The sequence below is a fragment of the Ursus arctos genome, unplaced genomic scaffold (assembly GCF_023065955.2).
Source record: "Ursus arctos isolate Adak ecotype North America unplaced genomic scaffold, UrsArc2.0 scaffold_4, whole genome shotgun sequence".
In the NCBI taxonomy this organism is placed as follows: domain Eukaryota; kingdom Metazoa; phylum Chordata; class Mammalia; order Carnivora; family Ursidae; genus Ursus; species Ursus arctos.
In genome coordinates, this window is record NW_026623056.1 from 5,281,095 (window position 1) to 5,304,799 (window position 23,705).

At 45.6% G+C, this 23,705-nt stretch overlaps 1 protein-coding gene across 9 annotated transcripts in view; it reads right to left on the bottom strand.

Moving 5' to 3' along the window:
* The window catches only part of TNIK (TRAF2 and NCK interacting kinase), a 475,440-nt gene that overhangs the window by 60,925 nt on the left and 390,810 nt on the right, over positions 1-23,705 (bottom strand). For 5 of the 9 annotated variants that reach the window (XM_057306485.1, XM_057306486.1, XM_057306487.1 and 2 more), the window contains 3 exons: positions 8,696-8,806; positions 7,747-7,833; positions 6,548-6,736 (listed from right to left, as the gene is read on the bottom strand). In XM_057306485.1, coding sequence (XP_057162468.1) covers positions 6,548-6,736; positions 7,747-7,833; positions 8,696-8,806 — 387 coding nt within the window. The remainder of the gene's footprint in view (positions 1-6,547; positions 6,737-7,746; positions 7,834-8,695; positions 8,807-23,705) is intronic. The other 4 variants (XM_057306490.1, XM_057306488.1, XM_057306489.1 and 1 more) reach the window with 1 other exon arrangement.

Below are 23,705 nucleotides of genomic sequence, written 5' to 3' on the forward strand. Positions count from 1 at the left end.
TCTAGTAAAGTTTCCTATGCCTTCTGTCAGTTGGCTTCCATACTAAAACTTACCATTTGTGTGTGTCAGGCTGTACCACTCTAAAATATATGGTATAAATAATCTACTGTTACACTTTGCAAATTATTTCAGGATGATTCAATTTGGTGATATCTCCTGGGTTGGAGCTTGTCCAAGGAAGTCTGAAAATCTATGAGAAAGGTGTAATAAAGAGCTATCTGGCTATAGACTTTGTCTGAAGAGAACCTTGTCCTAAAGTTTTTAGGAAGAGAACTCTGCCTGCTGCTTTTGCACCAAAGCAACAGCATGAAGACTGGAGCAAAGGTATCAAATCAGACATCCTACTATCAGACAAACAAAGGAGAAGCCGGGCGGTGTATCTAGGCTCATCCTATGTCAGACAAACAAAGGAGGAGCCGGGCGGTGTATCCAGGCTCAGGCCCCTTCTGATGATTTGGATACTGGGCAAAGGCCTGTCTCCTGATTCACCAAATCTTATTCCTACTAATTGAAAAGGAGATGGATATGTGAGTGAGACAAAAAAAAAAAAGAAAGAAAGAAAGAAAGAAAGAAAGAAAGTGGTTTTTTCACCGAGAATAAGGATATATGTGATTAAACACTGGGGTACAATGAAGATATGTTTCCATCTGCTGTGCATGATACTAAAAATAAATCCATTAGCCGAGCCTCTGCTCCAACCTCCTGCTCCAAGGAGATGTAAAATGTCAGAAGTACCACCAAAAAAGAATGTTCTAGTAGCAACAAACATAGAGTGTTAAGGTGCTGGACCATGAGAACAAAAGATATCTGTTACGAAGGATTTCATACTCGAAGGGCTTGTCAGTGAATATAGAGAACAAGATTAGGAGAGACTGATCAGTTTTAGGACAAAAGCAAATTTTTTTTCTTATTCAAAGGATCGTTTTAACATCAAAACAAAAATTTGGAGAGGTTTATATCACCTCTGCAGAAATGCTTTCCTATGTGCTGCAGCATTACAGGGAGAAAAAAAAAAACCATAATTGTGGTCTCAGAAATAAAATTCTGCTCCAGGCATGGCTGTGTTGTCCATTGGGTTCTATAGACGTGATGTCTGAGGCCTCTGAGATGCATAAAGCTATATAAACACAGAGGACCTGAAAATAAATTTGTTGATTTCAGGATTTCAAAAAATTTCTCAACATAAATAAAAATATGTTTAAACATGTATAAAAGGAAACATATCAATGTCCATTGTTAAATTAGTTTGTACGTTGACAACAATTCATAGCTTACAATGTCTCACTTAGCAATAATGAGTGATAGCTGCCGGGAGAAAAAGATTTCAAAACAAAATTATAGCAGTAATTTTTTAGATGTTGACAGCAAAATATATTTACAATGTCATATGGGTGCATTTTTATAATATTTTATATGATGCGGCATCCGTGGAGTCTATAAAGGTCTAGAATGCCTTACTTAAAAGCTTATTTATACATGGTGAATTAAACACAATCCTATGGGAATTCCTTTTTTTCCCCCAACTGAACAACTGATGTTTTTGTTTTTATTGGCAATGTCGGAGAAAGAGAAAGAAGTCAACAAATAACCTTTAAGTGCTCATTAGATACTTTAGGACCCTGGTCACATAAAGAGTTGAGTCATATTGTCCTTTGGCAAAACCACAGGAGCAGATGGTGACTGAACAAGATTGGGGATATCCCTTCTCTGAGGCACCTCTGAGAGCAGGGGAGACTCTCATTCATGTGAAATGCTTAAATGGAGTCTCATCTGAAGACAAAAGCCTGACTACGTGTCCAATATCCACTCTTAACCAATGACTCCAGAGAAGAGTATAGGTCTTCATGGGGATGGAGCATGTAACTTAAAAATAATAAGGTGATACTTCCGCAAGTGGAGATGGGAAATGAAGACGTGTGTATGTATCCCTGGGGAGATGTGGGTTGGGGAGATGGGGCTGCATGAGGACTGCCCTTGTGAAATCCAAACCAGAAACAAGAGGCAAACACTGATTCCTTGTGGGTGACAGTGGCCTTGGAAACAAAATATGACTGTGCTGAAGACTAGATTTTATGTATATCTGCATAGTGCCTATTGTTTCAATGGCACATTCACAGACACGATGGCCCAGGGGCATTCCCGAAAGAAGGGAGTGTAAGTAGGGAAGCTTCGCCTCAGAAAAGCGACAAGACTCTTCCCAGGTCACTCAGCCAGGGGGTGGAAGAACTTGAACTCAAACTCCTTACTACTTTCACGGTCTCTCTTAGGCCAGATCGTAAGCGAAGTAGAAACTGAGGAAAGAAGGAAGCAGAGCTGTACACTCTCTAAGTGGTAATTTGGGACCTCATATATAAAATGACTCATATAAAAAGGGGAAAAAAAAAACATCAGTGTAGAGTAGGGGAAACCAAGTGGAGAAGTTCTTACATACAGGATTTCAGAGTCCAATGGGCTGACAAGATATAAAGAGACATCCTGGCCCATCGTTTGCCAAATAAAACCATGACCAGATGACTGAAATGCATCACGGAGTAAGAACATGATGGAGTGTTGAATTAAAATACAAACTCATACAGTATTCATGTAGAGAAAGCATTCTGTCACTGCTGTGTGTTGATGAAAATTTTAAAAAATATGGGGGGGGTGCACACACACAATTACTGCCAGGCCCAATCACATGCCATTTTAGGAAAGGAATCCTCCCTGTTATAAGCAAAGGTATTATAAGAAAAGGCATCTCCATCTTTCAAAAAGTGGCAATGAGAAAAAAAAAAAAAAAGACCTTCAAATTTTGCTGATGTTGAACAGAATATCATACTGATGTTTTTACAGAACAAATCTGACTTCCATCCCAATCCAGAACTAGCTGCGAATTTGCAAGGGGTGAAAATGCCACCACCTCTCCTTTTAATAGAGACAGGAATGCTTCTCTCTGGTCGAAATCTGAAAATCCCAGTTGAAGTGACCATCGGGACAGATAGAATACTCTGTAAAAGGAGAAAGGGAAGACCTCGACAAGATTTGCAAATGACTGAGTATTTTCATTTCTTCTTATTACATCCAATAAATTAATGAGAAAGCTAACGTGAAATGAGGTGATGACTTACGTTTTACGAAATGAAGCAACACAATCACCGAGGGTGAGGCATTATAACATTACACCAGCTAACGAAAAACTGTCGATTTGAAAAAAAGAAGAGAAATAAGGGGATGAAAAAGTAACCAAAGAGGGACAGACCAACCTGGGGAGTTGGTAGAGAGCTGAGTTAGAAGACAAATATGGTGCAAGTCACAGAGGCTGCCGGGGGGGAAGACAACTGGGGGGGGGGGCTCTCAAGGGCACAGGGGGCAAAAAAGTTCTGGACCCTGCATCACAGGAGCCCGTGGCATGGACACAGCTGCCCATTCCTCCCTGGCAAGGATAATTTCCATTTTATACCCTGGTAGAGGATGCATTTGAAAAAGAGAGGATACCTTTTATTCTAACTCCTAAAGACAGCTTGACTCAGGTGCTTTTTCTTGGCTGATAATTAAGATATGACTGGGCTCGAAATTCTCTCCGTATCTAAAGTTTTGAAATGTGTTTTGCCGTCTAGCTACTTCCAGCTCCATCTACCTCACCACTATAGGGAAAGAAACCCTTAAGTAATGCTCGAAAAGTGCATACATTGCTACGAGAAGCATTAAAAAGTCAAGAAGATAAGGATCCTCACACCCAGTTTTATTCCCATTTTAAGAAGTGGGTGTTAAGAAAATGATGAATCAAACCAAAGCAGACAATTATTTGTTCTTATTTGTACACGAGTCACCCCGACCCCAAATTTAGCACCGTCACTCATTCCATGATCTAAATGTTTCATCTCTCTTCTAAAATACGAACACCCACTCTAAGACTTGGGAACTGCTTCATGAATAGATTGGTTAGTTGGAAGCCGGATTACGTTAACCACACCCAGGAGGATAGGACTAAATATGAATCGCAAAAGAATGTTCCCACATATGTCTAGAACTGCATGAAGCCCAAAGAAGAATGCCAGCTGCTAGGAAGCCAGGGACCTTGGAAGATGTCACCCACCAGAGGTGGCCCAGCTTTATGACGGCCGGGGAACCTCACATCGGGAGTGCTTGCTGACACAGCTGGGTTGCTTGCACACCCAACTGCTGTGTTTCTTTCACTGCTAGGAGCCTGGCCAGGAAGCATAGGGGAATTAGAAGGTCTGGAAAACCACTTTGCTGACATCTGCAAAGATTGGCCCCCAGGAATGCCATGGCTTCTGAAAGCTCGGGAACCGTGAACTAGTTCTGAACAGAGAGGATAGGCCAGGAAACTCAGCGAGGAGGACAAAGAGTAACTAGATAACAATGGAGTCACGGTGATGAAGTTCACATCAGAACGTGCTGGGTAGAGGCGGAAGGAAGGACGTGGGAACTGCTCCAGGCTTTTCCCCCTTTTCTGGTACATTTGCACATAAGAGAGCTGCACAGGGGAGAGAAGGAATTCTGGGATGCTTTGCAAAGAACCATGGTCTTCTCCAATGGGCTCTGTAGGTGTCCCTCTCCTAAACTTATGCTGGGGGCTGGGAACACGGAGGGCCATGTGGTCATGCATCAAGAAGAGGTCATTTAGCGATGCCGCACTCCTTAGAGGCATTGAGGTCCTTGGAAGGAGGCACACATTGATGCCCCTCCTACCCCGAGGTCCACAGGAGTCTCTACGGCCCTCCTTACTTGCAGTGATGGACACCTTGGGGCTTGTCGCTTTGAAGATGTTGGGAGAGGACACACAAATGACCTTAGATCCTAACTCTTGAGTTGAACTACATCCTTGGGAGCAAGATTGCCTTGGGGATCTCACTGCGGTCCTTGAGGCTTCCTGGGCCTTCAGGTGCTCTTCAAGACCAACTCTAACAGGACAAGCTGGTCCGCCTCTGTTCCGTGAGTGATGCTCCAGAAGGAGTCTTGATCTGGAATCATTAATTTCTGCAGGTGCTACTGGCATTAGCTTAGCGGAGCCTAGTTTTTCAGCCTTCTGAACACCTGCCGTGATCGGGAGCTGTGAGCGTGGCTTAGCTGAGGGTTTCGACTTGGCAGGGCTAGAAAATGGTTTAGCAGAGGAGGAAGGTGGCACATCTCTGCCAGCCAGGACGCATGTCAGCTGCTGTCTAACAGCAGACTGAGTCTGCTGAGCTGGAAGAACAGGTGGGTTATTAAAGGGTCGGCGCTGTACCTGGGAGCAGGATCACAAAATTGAGTTACCGATCTCAGAGAAAGAGGCAGCTGTTACAGACATAGGTAAATACAAATCATCTTTATAGACTCTAAAGGAAAGTGATCAAAAACATTCTTCACGTGAAATCAAACGATTTTCTCTACAGATTCAGTTTTTTAAGTTTTTAGAAAGTTTGATCTTTGTAAAAATAGCACATGATCATTAGAGAAGATTTAAACAATATAACAGTACAAAAAAGTTTAAAGAAAACACCCTGCAGTTTCTACTGCCCTTAAGCAATCATCCTTAACATTAGGGCAACACCATTTCAAGCATTTTCTGTACATACACAAAAGAGAATAAAAAAATATAAAAAGATGGAAACATCTTTATAAAAATAGGATCTTATGTAGGAAATCTAGTTCTGGTAAGACTGTAGTCTAGATAACTTGAAATAAGCTCTAGCTATAAATACCTGAAGATACTAGAACAAAATGCAAAGTAACACAACCATCCTCTTAAATGACTAGCTACGCTCACAAGAAAATAAAGGAAATCACTGGGTGCCACAAACAATGACAGAACAGAAAAGCAGGCTGTTATGCTCACGAGCTGACACAGTGGCTCTTGCGAGGGTGGTTCATCTTGGCCGACCTTGTTCCTTCGCTTTGCCCAGTTTGTTATCATCTTTTTATACCACCATCCAAATAGTTTTTAATTCGATTTTTAAAACAGCTCACCACAGAGCCAAGTTCTTGGAAAATCCGTCCTCACTCTAGTAGCTGAATTGCAAAAGAAATACAAATGACCTCTGATCCCGGAAGTGGTTACCACAACCGCAGGTCCGAGACCAACTGTGCGTCCATTCGTATCACACCAGAACAAGGGAGTGTCAGCGACAGTGCTAATGATCACTCTGAGCGTCTACGTATGGAAAGGAAATGATTTTGCCTAAAATTCCCTAAGTCTTTATTAAATCACATTCTTTCAGGGGGAAGTCACTAAAAATCCTCATGCCACAAACTCATTTGGACACCTATGAGAAAAATGATTTTTCTACTTCCTGCTATTGCTTACAAAAATCCCCTAAATCCATGATACCAAAGAAATCCCTGAAAAACAAAAACCACTAATGGATTAAGGTGCCTTGTCAATTCCCTACAGAAATAACATTCTGGCTCTTCCAAAAGCAAAGCATGCACTTCTTATGATGAATTATTTTCCAGTTGCGTAGCACTAGTTTAATCCTCTGCTTCTACTGGGTGAACTCACTGGGTGAACTCACTAGAGTCACCAGCCTGGGCAACAGGACATGGCTACGCTCAGTAGTGCACTTACCTCCTTGGCCCATGCTGGTTTCTCGCTAGGACTCATCCCTTCTTTGTAATGGTACAGCGGCTTCTTCTCCACAGGCCTCTGCTCCTGCCGCTGATGCTGGAGAGACACCAAGTAGTCTCTCTCTTGCTTTAGCTGTCTCTGTAGTCTTTCTGCTTGTCTCTGTTCTTCCAACTGTTTGCGCTTATATTCCTACCCAGACCAGAAAAGAGAAGCAAAGGAAAGGCCAAATCACCATATGGAAACCTCTGGCCGGCACTGCAGAAACATGCAATGGAGCCGGAAGAGATGATAACAGGAAAAGCGAACAGGACCACAGATGGCTGTCAGGGCATGCCACAGAGATAGGCTACGGCCAGGGCTTAGCATTTCCCAAAAACACTACTGCTTTAACGGCAATCCCTATAGACCACCACCCCTTGCAAAGTGACTTGTCCCTGACCGGAGACCAAGAAAGTAGCAATAATGAGGACATTTGGATGGTCAGCATACAACCCCATAAGGAGCCATCCGCTTCCCAGTTTAGCAATTAACCCATTCGAACATGTCCAGTTAAGTACAAAACTAAAGAAGTACAGATATTGCTCAAATCATCTTTTGTTTCACAAAACTTGGACCAATAAAGGCCATCAGCAAGGGTATGCACAGCTCAAAAAATATCATAGTGCCGCTGAATAAGAAGTTCAAAAAATGTATCAAGCAGCTCATTTGGAGAGCAGGGCGATAATAATAAAAAAGTACTTCAAGAGGAAGCCGCGTGAGCAGGGAACACAAAATGTTCCCATCGTAAGGGTAAAGCTAATAGTCTGCAAATGAAATATGACTGCAGAGCTGAGTGGGTTCTTACAGGAGAGGTGCATTTTGCTGTGATTGTACTCCAGCATGTTGCAAATGACCTTCAGAGTTACTCTGCAATAAACACAGTGGGTCTCGAAAACGGCCCAAACTTGTAATAAGCCTGGATTCATGCTCAAGTTTCACAGAGACGGAGTTACTAAAGAATGCATGACAAGGGTCTCCAATGTCTTAAGATGGCCAGCTAGGTCAGGAAATGTATTGGGTCTCCACAAGACTTTTGAGGTCCAACAGACTTGGAGGATCCCCCCTCGTGGACTGGCAGGTTAGGGGGACACGCACGGAGACACACGCACACACAGAGGATGAACACAGAGCAGGTGGCTGGCCCTCGGCTTTCCCATTACCAGAAGTAGGGCTTGTTCATGCAGTAGCTGCTGCTGCAAGATCTCTAACTGTCTCTGCTCCTCCTCTAACTGTCGCCTGATGTACTCCTGGAGAGGCAGGCAGCAGAGCATTCAGAGGAACACAACGAGAGAAAGAGAGAGAAAAAGAACTGGTAATTTCTTTTAGGTGACAAGAGCTGCCAAGCAAAGTGTGGAAGGAAGGAGGGGAAACAAAAACAAAAACAAAACCAAAAAAATACCCAGACACCTCCTCACCACACAGGCAAAGTCCCGAAGCAAAAGCATTTCAATGCAGTCAAAAGCACAAGTCGTCCACCTGCAGCGACTGAGCGGCTCAGTGCTTCGCTGTGACTGCTCGGTTTTAATAAACCCAGCTACACTGTAAGCTTTTCATTGCAGGTACCCTCTTTCTGGCCCCCCGGAATTAACAATGCTATCAAGTTTGGAGGCTCCTGTGCAAGCAGCAGGAATAAAATAATCGTGGACCGCCAGCCTGCCCGGTCTTTGTAACGGAATCGCCCTGCAGAGCGCCACCGCGGGGTCCGAATGCGCTTCTAACGAGGACAGAGGGCCCTGCATCCGTGGCGCAGGCGTGGAGACCAGACACGGCAGGAGCAGAAGAGCCCTTCTCAAGCACTGAAAGACGACCACGTGGCTCAGGTATCATGCTTCGGCGCTACCTTCAAAGTAGATACCCAGGGTTGGGAGAACCCAGAGATCAAGGCATGTCAGGGGGCTTTGGCCTGGGCAGGAAGCGAGGCTCAACGAGTGGGCACTGCCAAGGCTGTGCGTTTGACTTCTTGAATAGGTGAGAATAGCAGCTTGAGAAAGAGTAGACACCGGCTTTCACTGAGCAGCCCTAAGAGAAGGTGACCCGCACCCCAGGGACGGACGGCTGGCGCTGGAGCTCCCTCTGGGGCCGTCTGCGCGCCCCGGGGCCCCGCTGTACCTGCTCGTGCTCCGCGCGCCGCCTCTCCTCCTCCCGGCGCATCTGCTCCTCGTAGTGTCGGCGCTGCTCGCGCTCCTGCTGCTTCCGCAGCTCCTTCTCCCGCCGTTGTTGCTGTGGGGCCCCAAGCAGACAACCATGAAGGAAACGGGCCTCGTGCGGAGCTGCGCGGAAAGCTGCAGCGACGCGGCCCAACCGCAGACGCGCGCCCTCCTCCACAGGTGCCTACGTGCCCGAAGGCTCTTTCCGTCCTGTGCTTTCGGGGGACTTGCTGGTGAGGATGGCGGGATAGATTCAGTGTCACGCAAATACCCTGTGATTTCCCCAGCAAGTAGACTCCCCGGAAGTTCCTGTTACTCCTCCCAAGAAGTTCCTGTTAAGTGTATTCGCCCTATTGGCTGATGGTGGTACTTAGAACATATCATTGAACTGTTTATATGAGAGTCTATGGGTTTTAAAACATTTCCAATGCTCATGTCATTCACTCAACACCACCTAGGGCAAACATTTCATAGAGAAGAGAAAGCAAGATTCATAGAGATGAAGTGACATTTTCAAGGCCGCACAGTAATTAATGGCTGAGAGTACAATAGAGATCATTGACTCTGACCCCGTCCATTACCCTATCCGACACATCATGCTGCCTTTCTTTATCTTCTGGAGTATTCACTTGTAAGTGTCAATTTCAACTTCTCATTCAAGTAAGACCCTTAAACTCCTCATCACTATCTCATACAATCACCATGCCCCCAACAGTGGACAGTGTGGTAAGCACCTTTATCTTACTTAATCTTCACAAAAACCTGCTGATGTAGATATTATTATTATCCCCATTTTATATGAGAAAACTGAAGCACAGGGAGATTAAGCAATTCTTGAAGGCCATGCCCCAGTAAGTGGTGGAGCTCCATTCAAAGCTGGGCAATGCAACTCCACAGTCTGACCTCAGGCGTTACAGAAGATGAAGAGGCAACAGGAGTGATAGAAAGATCACAAACTAATCCAGCTCTTCATTATGCTCTCAGAAAAGGAGAACATCTTAGGAATAATTTCAGGATTCAATGTTTCTCAATGGGACAGTATCGTGCCCCAATCTCCGGAGCATGTGCAATGTACAGGACATGGGGGAGTTTCTCTGGTGGTCTCTATGATTAGAGGTCATGGCTGGCACTTAGTATGAGGGGCCAGGGATGCCGAACACCCCTTAACGCTCAGGACAGTCACACGTCACAAAGTGGTTTCCTATACCACAGGCCGTTAGCGCTCCTTCGGAGAAGCGCCGCAGCCCTTGGTGTCGGCACCCTGTGCTGGCGTTAGGATTTCTTCTTCCTCAAATATGAGGTTTTGGGGAACCTATTAGGGGGGTAAGTTCCCCTTTAACATTCTCAACAGCACTTTCCTGCCTCACGGAGAAAATACGAGTTATCTAAAACAGCATGGATTGTGACTAGATCACGCTGACAAGCTAGCTTTATGCAACCGGGGAAAGAGCCTTCTAGGACAAAAGCTCTCTGTCACAGCCCCACCGAAACCGAGCAGACATTCAGAAGTCCAAAGAAGCCTCTGAATGAGGAGGTCTCCCTAATGTGGCTCCCGCCTGCAATCTGCTGGACCCGCTGTCTTCCAATGACCCCTGAGGCTTGGAGCTAAGCTTCCAGATCCACAATTATGTGTCCCCCTTAGATTGTAGGTGACAGGAGCCACTGAAGGACTTCCTGCAGTCAATGCCATGACCAGACTTGCATTTTCAAGGTGCCTCCTGACAGCCATGGGAGGGGGCAAGACTAGAAGCTGAAGTGCAGTGCTAGGCCATTCTAGGGGTGCAGGCAGAAAATGACAGGGCATCAATGAGTTAAGCAGAGGCAGTGGGAGAGTCCAAGTTCATAATTGCTGCTGAGAATGAAGACGCAGCCAAAAGGAAAACAGACTAAAAGCTATCCACGTTTCCAGTTCTTCTAACAGGACTGGAGTGGACGCCAACTTACAAGGAGAAATTAGAATGAGGCCCGAATCAAATAGACAGGATCTGGGGACTCTGGAGCTTGTGAGGGTGAGTCAAGTTCCTGGCCAAGGGGCAGAGCAGATGGTTTGAAAGAGAGGAGGAAAAGCAGGTTTAGGGAAAGGAACAAGGGGGAGTGGGGATGAGTCAAGCTCCAGACGTGTAATTATTTGTTTTACAGAAAAATAATACAGGAAGATGTGAGTAGAAAACATCATCAGAGGAACTGACTGAATAATTTGGATTACAGACCCAAAACAGAGATCTTTCCAACATTCAACCCAAGTGAATCAATGCCATCACAGAGGATGAAATAATTATGTGTATAGATCTGGCTCCTGGCCGGAACTAGCCCTACTTTAGCTAATATTTCAAGTTTTTTACTTCCACCATCGGTCTCTTTCTTGACCAAAATATATACATACATACATAAAAATAATCGGGGGGCCTGGGTGGCACAGCGGTTAAGCATCTGCCTTCGGCTCAGGGCGTGATCCCGGTGTTATGGGATCGAGCCCCACATCAGGCTCCTCTGCTATGAGCCTGCTTCTTCCTCTCCCACTCCCCCTGCTGTGTTCCCTCTCTCGCTGGCTGTCTGTCAAATAAATAAATAAAATCTTAAAAAATAATAATCAAGGCTTTTGAAGATGTAGCTGATCTTTATGTGAAGGATTTGTACATTTTCAACCCCTTTGCCGGGAATCAATACTGTTTTATAATCACATGCTGCTCAGGTCCTTGTGCAAGGTGTACACAGTATTGACTGCAACTCAGGAGGGTCTGTAGTTCCTGGGAAAGACACTCAGAAGTGACTAATAATTAATAATGATCTCACTCAGATCAGCTGCCGCTAACACATGGAGGCATCTGCCAGGGCTTTGGCTCCCGTGGTGAGGTTGGAAAAATAAATCACTTCCCCAACCTTCGGAGGGCACCTTGCCAATTTCCAGCTGCTGTGTTTCAATGTCAATGTCTTTCCTGGAAAAATCTTTGCTCTCTTTCCTCCTGGGCGTGGAGCTGTTTGAGGGGACATACCAAAACATGTCAGAGAAAGACCAAGTCCCCGAGCTCAAGCAGACACCTCTACAAAGCTCTGATGACTCTTGCTAGAAGCAGCCCATTGAGATAAGGCCTATGTTTGATTCCTGCTGGACCTGCTGGACCCGCAGCCCCTCGTGTGGGGCTGGGCACCTGGCAGGGACACAGATTTGTTTGAACTGAACCAAGTAAGAAACTTGGGGCAAAAGAAGACAACACAATATCTTACATTTCTTTGAAAGCATTTTCTGTCTTCTCAATCCTTAGAGTTTATCTCACAGTGCCTTAAATTATGGTTATCTGAGTATGTCTTACCTACTCTACAATCTAGGTTGAAAGATATTTGTGGGCAGGGTCTCTGTTCCACTCTACTTTTTCTCTCACACTAAATCCCACTAAATCCCTAATACCACTGATACTTGTTGCACTCAATATGGTAAACTGGGTAGCAAGAGAAGAGGAGAAAGGCTGGCAGAGAGCCTCAGACCACCCCTCCACCCTTCTATGCTTTTCTCAGACAGCCCTTCTAGGCCTGAATGTTCTTTTATGCTGAGCATAGACAAGGCTTGAGAGTATTTTTCTAACCAGAGAGCCACCAATGACTAGCGTTGGCATGGCACCTATTTGCCATCTTAAAGAAAGGCGGGAAAATGGGGACTAAGAGTCTAAGCATTTCTAAATTTCATTTAAACTATGCATGCAGATGACAGTGGTCCTGTTGTCAAAAAAGAATGGCTGAAACCAACTATCCTAAAACTTTTGGCCAATGCCCACCTTTACCGAACTGCCTAGCAGTATGTTTTCATCTACATCTTCTTCACAAGTTGTATCATTTAAAATTAGATATTCAATGGGTTCTTATAAGTTTCTTAATTTTTTTTCCTGGTTGGGGGATGATCGATAATATCCACTCTGAAAATTTTCCAGGCTCCAATTACTATTGGCTTGCTCTATTGGAGTAGGTCACTGGGGTCTTCTTGCCCCTCTGTCTTCTGTGGATGTTCCCAAGGAATAATTTTGTTTAGAGCACTTTTGGTTCTCCCCTTGGGTGTTTCCCTCAGGCTACCTCCAGGTGGAGGCCTTGTGGATGTACTTCAAGTATGTGAACTGGTTAGTTTATCCAAATGAAATAATCCTGTTCCCTTGCTCAGGGGACTCTCAAAGGTTATATGTCTATCCCAAATTGATGATGCAGAATTTTGGCTCTTCAAATTCTTGCAGGAGACTATCACCTTAACTCTTAAGTATTCAATTTTTCTTAAAGTTGTAACAAATAATCCTCACGGCTGATTGTCACAAAAGCCTTGGTGTTGATCTTTCTTTCCTTTTGTTTCTTTCAAGGCTCCTTTTAGATGAGGTTTAACCAGCAGAAATGTGTGAACTCCACTGGGGTGCTCTGGCTCTCGTAGAAGTGACTTTGATGAACTGTCAGGCCATACGTTGCCCTTTACAATGTTAACAGGACTGCTGAATTGAGCTAAGCACTGTGTTTGTGGGAGGAACATCACCACACACATTATTCACAGTGCTATTCAACCACTGCTAGGCAAGTGTGCAGCTTTTCAGTTATCTCAGAACACTTGCCTGAGTAATAAAGTTACTCATATCCAATGGACAACATGAATCTCAAGCCACTTGAGTTTGCCTCTTTTCTTAGTTGCTGGGGCTCTCAGAGTCAGACGGTGGCCCCGTTCAGGCCCCTGCACCAGGCATCGTGTTGTGCAGGCATTTTGTGAACTAACCCTACCCTGGCTTTGTCTTGTTTTCTTCTGCTGCTTTATAGTCCCTTCTCCTTAATTTTCTCTTTTTTTAAAATTTCTAATTGCTATATTCATCTTTGTAGGCCACCTTACATCCTCTTTTCTGGAATAAAGCAGAAGCACAAAGAAAGGTATACACAAACAAATGAACAAACAAATCTTGGCTCTCCACAGATTTTGAAACCTTAAACCCTCCTTGGAAAGACCAAAATGAGATGAACAAAAAATTGTAGGCTTGTAATTTGGGTCTTTAAGAAGGTGGCACCTCTGTTGATGTCACCTGAGCAAGTGGTTCAGGTTGTTTTTACAGCTGTGGGCGTCCGTTTGCTCTGATCCCACCATGCCCTCTCACTGAAGGGCTGTCTAAGTGAGCAGTGATGACCCATGCAGAACTGGCTGGGACTGAAAGAGAACACAGTCTCCTTTCTATCTAAAAGATCATGCTAGGCACCTGAGCCAATGTGGCGAAATGCAGCTCACCCATCATTCAAGGATGTGGAGTCTTTTGGGGAAAAGAAGTACAGGATATGTATGGCATTATTTTTACCTAAAAAAGTACCGCATCATAGATTATTCTAATTAGAGCCTCACGTTAGCTCTGTCAGGTGTGTGAGGCAAATGTCATTTTCTTTCTTTTCCTTTCCAGACTCTCAAGAAGGTTCATTGCTTTGTCAATGGCCGCGTGCTAGGTTAAGGGAAAATCACGAAATGAATACAAATCATCATATCTGGCACTGCCTATGGGGGTCAGGTATTTGCTTGGCTATTTCCATGCGTCAACTCATTTAATCTCACAATACGACTACAGACTTTATTATTATTATTCCCATTTTACAGATAAGCAAATGGCAGCTTAAGAAGTAAACTGTTTCATGTCACTCAGCTGGAAAATGGTGGAGCTTGGAATCAAGCCCAGGTTGGTCCGACTCCACGCTCTTTCCACTCCATATCCTACCACTTCCCAGCTCCTGGAACCTGGAAGAGTATTCCAGCAATTGGAGACGTAATGGGAAGTACAGATCAGAGTGTGCAGGGAGTAACTGAGCAAAAGATACCTCGTCTATCCTACCGCCATCAGCATTTGCTTCAATATCCTTAAGAAATTCTAGATAGGACACTTGGCTCCTTTTTCTACTTTCTGAATGTTCAGGTTGAATTTGAATCTTGTTCTTATTACATTCTGGCAGATTTGGGGCTCTGCGTCTATCTATCATATACATTACATTTCCCAACATACAGACTCAGAGGTAACACCTATGTTGGAGAATTAATATCCCATAGCTGCAGTGACATGTCACTGGGAGAGGAAGGGGAAGGTAAGAGAGACCCTAGGGCCTGGGGAAAGAACACTGGATCAGAAATAGTAAACCAAGTGCTGGTCCTGTTCTGCCACCAAAACCAACATGTGGACCAGAGTCTCAAGAATTGTTTAACAAATGAGTGAATGTTACACGACCTTGAATAAGTCACCTTAACCCAACCTTCAGCACGGGAGCAGATTAGGTGATCTCACAAGTCTGTTCATCTGAGTCTAAGCAAGGGTGTGCTGGCAAAAATCTAATAATTCAGAACGAGAAGTGAAACAGAGCAGAAATTTGGTTTGCTCTTGGATAGCTCCACTTGCTTTTCAATCTGGGTGACCTCCTGGAAGTGGTGAGAGGGGACCCCATTGATTGAGGAAGACCTGAGTTGGCCTCCAGAAAACAGGCCAGCAGCTGACACAGGATGCAGTTGGGCTCCTTGGCAAGTACCTCAAACCATCCCCTCCACAAAGAAGCTCTGTTCAAAGAGACTCAGAATGAAAGGACCCAGTGTGGTCTTTTGATTTGACCACACAGTTCTGGACAAGCTTTACAGCAGCTGTGAGGAGAGGTGTGCAAGCCTTTGGGCATTCTGTTCACCCATTTTAACGTTTGCTCACTTTTCAGTTTTGGAAAGACCGTGGCGAACCAACCACTCACAGGGCAAGGGCACGATTCCTTGCAACTCACACTAGGATTCCAAACAAACACTAGGTGGTTCCTCCTATGATGCCAGGCACCGGCCCGAGCCCTTCACTCGTATTAACGCACAAATTCTCACCACAACCCTGTGCAGCATGCACGGCTGTCACCACCCCCACCTGACAGACAAGGAAACCGTGGCGCACGCACACGTCCATATCTTGCCCAAGTTCACTCACCAAGTGCAAAGCCCGGATGATACTCTATGTCTGGCTCTTGAATGCTGTCGCTATGGATTCAAAAGAAGCCAGTTGAAACACATACGCAAAGTGAAAGGTGTTGTCTTATGTTTTTGCAAGTGGCCATTTCCCCTTCCTTTCATCTTTTCCCTTCTTTTCATCTCACTTTTCAGAGAACAGACCAGATAGGCCTCATTCTTTACACTTGCTTTATACTACTAAAGTTAAGCCATCAAGCCTATCCATTCAGAGGTTTCCAGGAAAATTAACTGCCTGAGTGAAGCTCTTCCTTTGGGCTCCTGGGCCAACTTTTGATCAGTAGGCAGCCCTATGGCCAAGCACCGTCTGAGTACCTGTGTGCTAAGCCACTTTTCATGCAAGCAGCACAAGGAATGAAAGTTCTAACCAGACTGAGCTAAGAGAAGGCTTAATGAAGAATTCTGGTCCTGTCTCTTTCTCCGGGTGCGATCACGCTCCTGATTATCTCCGGGCTGCAGTCTTACCCCAGGGGAGAGGGTACTGGGGTCTTCCTGGGCATCCTACAGGGAAGCCAGAATGACTTCCTGAGTACCTATGACTTCGTAGGTTAGGGTAAAAGTCAAGGGCAGTTGTAATTCCATATTCCTTCTGCCATCATTTGGAAGCCTTAAGAGGAGACTCTCAGATGGGGTCCTATGAAAACAAGACCGTTATGGATCAGTTTATTAACATAATGTCCCCCATCTGGGATAGTACTGAAGCTGCTAAGTTGTATCATACACAGAAAGGCTGCAGGAACTGGTGACAGCCGGGGAAGAGCACTCTCATTGCCACAAACATTGCTGGGGCTGATGTGGAAGGTGATTCAAGTTTCCTTTGCCATAACTTGTGTTAACGCAGGACGATCACAAGGACTTGAATCAATAATAGGATAAATTTTCTAACATTAGGAGCTGCTCCAATACAGAATATGCTTCCTCAAGCCTCTAAGCATATAAGCAGAGATTATATGTGAAACAGGTTAAGTGACTACCTAAGGACTATTGTCAAAGGGATTCCTGCTTTGAGAGAAGACATGGCTTAGACCACTTTTGGGGTCCCTTATGTTCCCCAGCCTCTATGATTCTACAACACTGCTCACTGAAGAAAACAAGAGGGGAAATGAAAATAATTCAATCTAAAAGTCATGTGAAATAATTCTTTCTGTGAAACTATTGTTGTCAAAGTTCTGTGGTTAGGGACAACCAAGAATATTGACTGTAAAGCGCAGAGATGCAGACCAGATGTAGTAACAGAGGTTCCACGAAGACTCTACATACTGGGAGGCAGGTCTGCAACGCCCATTCCATGCTGTCACTGACAGGCCATCCCCGCCATCCATCTAAGATGCTCTGGAGCCACGGAGGGGCAGGAACTGCCCAACACTGGCTTTTTTCCAGTATGACATGCTCTAAGTATGAAATACTAGCATATCCTTCCCATTCCTCAGAAATGGGGAAAAGGATTTCGAATCTGAAGCCGCCATACAGGCATTTCAGCCCACCTTCTTCACCCTGCCAGAAAACCCCTCCCGTCACAGGTGCAGGTGACCAAGCAGCATGGCGGGTCCGTCAGGACAAGGCCCTTCGGGGATGCACTGAGGAGCGTTGCAGACCACTACGCAGACCACATGGCCTCCCGAAGCACCAGCGTGACTTACACGCGCGTGTGACTGCAGGCCACTGTCAGAGGCCGTGGGCATCCAGTTTGCCAGCCTGGCTCCCAGCTGTTTCATAATTTCTGTTCAGTTATTGAAATAAGAGAACAAAAGCACGACTAGCAAGCGTTCAGTCTTCCTGCTGATGCTAACGACATTCGGGATAAAGGGCTGCTCTGCCTCCCCGCCGGCGGCCGCGCGCAAGACACATTAGGAAGCCTACAGCTAATGACTGAGTGAATTAAAGGCCATTTCTCAGCACTGCCAATGAATTAACACCCCAGGCTCTGAATGGGGGAGTTATTCTTGTTCACGGTGCTTCCTTCCGGCCGAGGGCTGGGGAGCGTGGTCCAGTGGGTGGGCACACAGCACGGGGGAAAATCCACCCCGATTTCCCCATCTCCTGCTTCTGCGTGCCGAGCTTGCTCACGCTGCCTTCAACTGCAAGCACCCCGAAAAGATGACTCAGGGTAGCAACCGCATGCCGATCATGGGGTACAAAGATCTTCCCCTTCCTGTGCAACTCTCTTCTTGAACTGATTTAGGTACCCACTCAGCGCCAGGGAATGATCTCAGTGCTTTCTGTGTATTAACTCATTTAATCCTTGAAACTGGCACTATCCCCTTGCACAAACAGGCCACCTGAGGCAGAGAGGTCATGTCTCGCCCAAGACCACCAAGGCGGCAAGCGGCCGAGCAGGATTCAAACCCGGGCAGTTTATGATAGATCTGACTGCCTCGCCTCTACCTTCTCAGTGAAAGGGTTCACTCCTAAGGTACAATGTCCCGGAGGCCCAGAAGCTTCCTATTGAGAAGGAGAAGATCTCTGTCTTCTAATGGGTTTTATTTAGGTGCTGGTAGGACATAAGATTCCATGCAGCTCCTTGGTGGCAATGACGGGATTGGAACTACGCAGTGTTGGAAACGACAGCAAGAACTACTGATAAAAGAATACATCCCAGGGCAGTGTCTCCAACGGAAGGTCCTGTGAGGCTTGGCTGGTAAGAGACTTCCCCCAGGAAGCAGCTGTTGACCCTCCTACATGAGCTACATCCGGAAGGATGGAGAGTGGGCCACCTCCCTGGGCCCGCAAGGCCAGGACTGCTGGCTAAGTCACCAGCGGACTGATACCCCAGCAAGACACCACGAGAGGGGTGTGTGTGCTCAGAGAAGAGCCGTCATAAAGGGATGGAAAAGTCCACGTGTTACGGTAAGCAGAGAAGGTGCATTAGAGAATTAAGGCAGGCAGGCAATGGGAAATGCTATCTCTAGAGAAGGCCCTAACAAGGGGCGCCTGGGTGGCACAGCGGTTAAGCGTCTGCCTTCGGCTCAGGGCGTGATCCCAGCATTATGGGATCGAGCCCCACATCAGGCTCCTCCGCTGGGAGCCTGCTTCTTCCTCTCCCACTCCCCCTGCTTGTGTTCCCTCTCTCGCTGGCTGGCTCTCGGTCAAATAAATAAATAAAATCTTAAAAAAAAGGAGAAAAAAAAAAAAGCAAGCCCTAACAAGCACTTTGAATCATCCGTTCCAAAATAACAATAGAACTTTCACCTAACTATATCAATCATTCTTGTGTCAGGATTGTATCAAGCTTTCCCTATCCATGATTTCCTTTACTTCTCACAACCGTCCTGCAACGTAAATAGTATGTTGATTGTGTACATAAAGAAGCTGGGGTTCAGAGAGGGGAAGTAATTCGCTCAAGGCCACATAGCTTGACCCGCATCTCGGTTTCTGCGGCTTCAAAGCTGGCATACTTCGCCTCTGCACTAATGCGCCATCCAGTCATTTAGAAAAACTGTTGACATTTTTTTCCTCCTAATGATGTAAATGAATTTCTACTAGTATAACGAATATTCTTCCCAAGACATGAATAAAAGCTTACCTGTTGGTGTATTTATTGTAATAAATTCAAGAGGGTTTTACTACTGCACATAGAAGAGTTCAAACTTTTGGAAATTATACTTCTGACTTCAGCCAAAGGAACCCATTCAAAAAATAATAATAAGTAATATTTATTGAGTGTGTTCTAAGTATCAGTCACATTCTAAGGTTTTCCACGAACTAACTCATTTAATTGTCTTGACAGTCCTGGAAGGGAGATGCTACTGTTCTTTCTAGTTTTACAAATGAAGAAATTGAGGCACAAAGAACATACATTTGATAAGGAAGACAACTGCTAACCAAAATACTACCATCAAAAGACTCTCCCCCAAATGCTCTGTTGCCTATGGAAATTTTCAGAGCTTTATTATCTTGTCCTTAAAAAGACATGTGCAGGCTCCCCCCCCCCCCCCGGTCCCCTTTTCCTTGGTTTAAAAACACCTGGGAGAAACTACATAGGTTCCAAAGAATAACCTTGCTGGCCAGCAGCTGCTCTGGGTTCGGGCTGCAGCTGGTACAGGTTCTCCAAGACTAGTCTGCTTACCCTGGGCGGAAGCAAATGCCAAGAGAGAATGTGAGCCAAAGCTGACCATGAATGGATGAGCACGGAACTGTGAAGAGCTCTCTAAACAGAAGCACGAGGTGGGGCTCATGAACAATCTTTAAAGCAGACTGAACAAGTCCTTTAGAACAGAGATCTGTCCAGCTTCAGGCAGTGGACAGAGTTCTTCACACCCCTCTTCCTGGTTAATCCCCAACACCACTTAGGTGATGGGAACAAGCTTTGTTGGGGGCCTCTCTGCAGAGCCCCGGAAGCGGGGCTGGGGAGACTCAGAGAGCGGCCGGGGCGTGCAGGAGGTGCACGGCGGCCCTCGGATCCGAATCGACGTCTTCGCACCCCAAATTCAGATCTCACTTGCTGATCAGATTGCTGCCCTTTCTCCCAACCAGGAAATGAATGCACTTTTAGAGAGTACAACACAAAAACTACCTTTTTACATAACGTCTTTGTCATTGAAACTAATGGACAATGTTATCTTACACGACCTTGGGGCAGCATTCTGCAAAGCTGGCCCCTTTAACTTGTTCCTTATGCTGGAATACTCGATTTTCTTTGCAATAACATCAAATTCTGCTGGTGTGCCTTCTGCACTCTTCTCAGTCTTCTTTGCTGGCTTCTCCTCTCCCATTCTTGTTCTTAGACTGCAGGCCCACGCTCTCTCTTCTCGATGTATACTTCTAGTACCATAAGCCAATAACTCTCCCTTTATCCCACCCCCGACCTCCCTTCCCTGGCTCTCTCCATATACTCCAACTGCATCCTTCGCGTCACCACTGGCCACCATATCTTAAATTCACTGTCTTCCAAACTGATCTAACCTCCTGCTCCCAAGCCTGGTCCCCCACGCGGATGTTCCAGCCCACATCGGAACCTTCTGTGTCTGCTCACTCTCTTCTATCTCTGACATCTCACCAGGCATCACATGCACCTTGTGCACGTTCTACAAGCTGCATCCCTTCCAAATGTGTCCACTTCTCTCCATGCCCCCTTCCACCGCCATCCACAAGACCACCACCCTCCCGGGCCTGTGCTAACTGGGCTCTCTCATCCACCCTTGCTTCTTCTAGTCACTCAACCTTGCAGCCGCCCAAGTACCCTCTTAAAAATGCAGATCTGATTGCATTCCCTTGGTTAACACACATCAATGGTTTCCCACTATTAGGATAAAATTTAAGAATCCTTAACTTGGCCTGGGAAGCCCTACAGGATTGTGCCTTGGCCTCCCTGGCTGCATCTCTGTGTGCCCCTCCCTCCCAGTCCTTCAGCTGGAATCTCCGGCAGGTCTCCCAGCCAGGCTGGGCTGCTTTCTCTACCTCGCACCCTCCCCAAGTTCGTTCCTTAGCCTGCCATTCCTCTCTACCACAACGGCCTGGCAATAATAATGAATGACTATTTGGGTCACTATTGGCCCGGTGCCTGTTTCCCTTACAGATCTGGTGAACACCAGGGCAGACGGTATTCCTAGTGTCCCGTATAGCGGAGGTATGAATTCATGAACTTTATTGAATGACTGCCTATAAGAATAGGAAGAAGGTTTTAATTCTACTGTGCCCTTTTTAAAAAGCAGTTGAACTTAGTATCCTTGAAAGCCTAGCCACTCACCATGAAAAGTTAGAGGCTTATAGGGAATTTGCACACATTGAGACTGCTAGGCTCTCATTTTTTTATATTAGTGCTCCACTACGACTGGCCAATGAGATATTGGTGGCATTTCTCTAAAAATTTTTTCAGCCAATAGAACCAAAGCAGTATAATATCTTTTAGCTAGAACTGGCTGTTTCTATAACTGGCCGATGTTACGACAGTCTGGAAGGGCACTAAATGACACTCAGGTGGCTTGAAAAACTTAACACAATTCTCTGAAGAATAAAACTTACCCCACCGAGCAGTTTGGTGCCCGCGGGGTCGATCTGATTATTCCTGTGACTTACAGATATTCTCCTCCTGCTCCAAGGCAAGGAATGCTCTCAGTAAGTTGAAAAAAATATATATCAATCACTAAAATCATGCCCAAACTCTTAAGCACAGTTAAGCGTCACCACAAATCTTCTGGCCAGGGCTCTGTCTGAAAAGAGGACCAGGGTAAATGCCTTACTGATTCTTGTGACTCCTCTCCTGCATCCTGCCCCTGATTCTTGGACCCTAACTCTGTGACGGAGAAAAAAACAAGAGGGACTTTGTGTAGGCCAAGTGATAGAAATTTTTATTGAACTAAATAAAAATAAAAGAGGCCTTCTTTGTACTTTTCTCACTATTGATGGACTCATTCACCTTAGTTAGGTTTAATCAATTTCCTGGACCTTGGTTATAAATTGTACTTTATCAGTGGTCAAAAGCTGAAAGTCTTATACCTAACATTTCATGGGTCCAAAGCCACGTCCTTTTCATGAAGCTGATGAATGACTACATCCAGTGCACGAAGTCCTTCTAAGAATACACAGATACTGATTTAGAATCTACCCAAATCCACATGGTTATCCATAAATAGCAAAGGACATGCAGGACTTCCTTAGAAACCAAACCTCTGGCAGGAGGTGACATCTGAGATCGCCAGGGAAGACAAAGGCTACAACCTACACAGCCCTGTGTCACCAAAGGGGCATCTGACGGGACTTCATTTGAGAATGGGAATGGTTTTCCCAGGATGCCTACGAAAGCCCACCTGACCCACAAGGAAGCTAAATGTGCAAGTCTAACTGTGGGCTTTAACTGCCTCCATGTGCCGGGTAGGTCAAGTTCCTCTTCTGGACACCACAAACCCAAGCCGTCACCACTGGCCAGGGCAGCAGACATGGACAGGACCCGGCAGGGGCAGGATGCCAAAAAGGAGTGCCTGGTGACAGAGATAGTTATTACTCAGGGGTTCAGAATTTACAGCCATCTGAGTATTTAGTATTTCTTTTTCTTCCTATTGGGGAATAGGAGCAAGACGAAGGCTCAACAGATAAAGCCGGTATAATCTCTTAATGTCCCGTGGTCACAGTGTTCCTGCTTCCGATGAGAAGCCAGGGCTCATGCATATTGGTGCGTAAAGCAAAGTGTCCTTGGGCACGCTGTTGCCTTCGGTGCAAGTGGGGACTTAGAGGGCATGTCCCCATGGATGTGTGTGCCCTGCTGAGTCTGAACTCTGACTTGCTTCCAAGATAGAGGCTCCAGAAAGTGCCACAGAAGAGGAGACATGAGGGGGTCTTTGCCATAGCTCTGATGGGGAGCATGAGAGCCAGAACCCACACCTGCTGGGTGCAGCTTCTCTGCCCTTGCTCAAAAATCCTGAAGTTCTCAGAGTAAAAGACCATAGAAGCAGACGCCAGGTAAAGAATATGGGAAAACATAACTGGCTTATCAGCTGAGAGGCAGGATGGAGGCAGTGACAGTGCTTGGGCTCGGGAGTCCGATCCCCTGGGCTTGAAACCTGTTTTTCCCCTAAGCTGTGTGACCTGTAGCAAGTTATTAACCTCTCTGAGACTCAGCTGCATTAGTTTGAGACTGTGGGTTATTGTGAGGATTAAATGAGATGATTCAGGTCAAGTGTGGAACAGAGTAATTGTCGTAGGGTAAATGCCTTGGAAAGTGTTAGATATTGTTATTTTAGCAACTTGAAAAAACATATAAAGCTCCAATAAATCATATCAGGTAAGAAGGGAAGAAAATATAGATTGAGAGGATGTGGAGAAAGGGGATCCCTCCTACATTGTTGGTGGGAATGCAAGTTGGTACAGCCACTTTGGAAAACAGTGTGGAGGTCCCTTAAAAAGTTAAAAATTGAGCTACTCTATGATCCAGCAATTGCACTACTGGGTATTTACCCCAAAGATACAGACGTAGTGAAGAGAAGGGCCATATGCACCCCAATGTTCATAGCAGCATTGTCCACAATAGCTAAATTGTGGAAGGAGCCAAGATGCCCTTCAA